The sequence below is a fragment of the Carlito syrichta genome, unplaced genomic scaffold (assembly GCF_000164805.1).
Source record: "Carlito syrichta isolate Samal-C Ts95f unplaced genomic scaffold, Tarsius_syrichta-2.0.1 Scaffold149526, whole genome shotgun sequence".
Lineage (NCBI taxonomy): Eukaryota > Metazoa > Chordata > Mammalia > Primates > Tarsiidae > Carlito > Carlito syrichta.
This window is the reverse complement of record NW_007093622.1, coordinates 8,676-9,136: the sequence shown is the minus strand read 5'-3', so window position 1 is coordinate 9,136 and position 461 is coordinate 8,676. Positions and strand designations below refer to the sequence as shown.

Genomic DNA, 461 nt, shown 5'->3' with positions numbered 1-461 from the left:
GAGGGAGGGGCATACCTCATCAACAAGGGTACCTGCATAATCAGCATTTGTATACCTAACCCTGAATTGTACCCCACGTCTTTATAATAAAAAAAATTTTTTTTAAAACCCACAAATTAGTGCTTGCAGTCTTCAGAAGCAAAGGAGGGAACTCAAATGACTCACCTGGCGGTAGGCCAAAACGGTTCCCAAGAAAGGCAGAGGTGTGGGCCCGGGAATTCCAAGCTTCTTAAAAAGTCCCTGTGAATGGGTTCCATATCTACAAAATGAAAGAGAAACCAGGTTGCAGGAGGTGTGACTTTATAGATACGGGGACTGGCCAGTCACTGACTCATTGTCAGGAAAGTGAGGCAACACGTCAGCAATAAATAACGACAGCGACAACAGTGATAATTACATTTGCTCTTCATCTTTTTCTCTTCTTCCAGTGTGAAATGCCAAAAGGTCACAATGCTGAACTA

General features: G+C 43.2%; 1 protein-coding gene across 1 annotated transcript in view; it reads right to left on the bottom strand.

Moving 5' to 3' along the window:
* Nucleotides 1-259, bottom strand: part of LOC103251933 (cytochrome P450 3A21-like) — a gene marked incomplete at both ends in the record, with an annotated part of 30,772 nt that extends 30,513 nt beyond the window's left edge. The window contains 1 exon segment of the mRNA XM_008050546.1: nt 166-259. Coding sequence (XP_008048737.1) covers nt 166-259 — 94 coding nt within the window.
* Nucleotides 260-461: the final 202 nt, after the last annotated feature.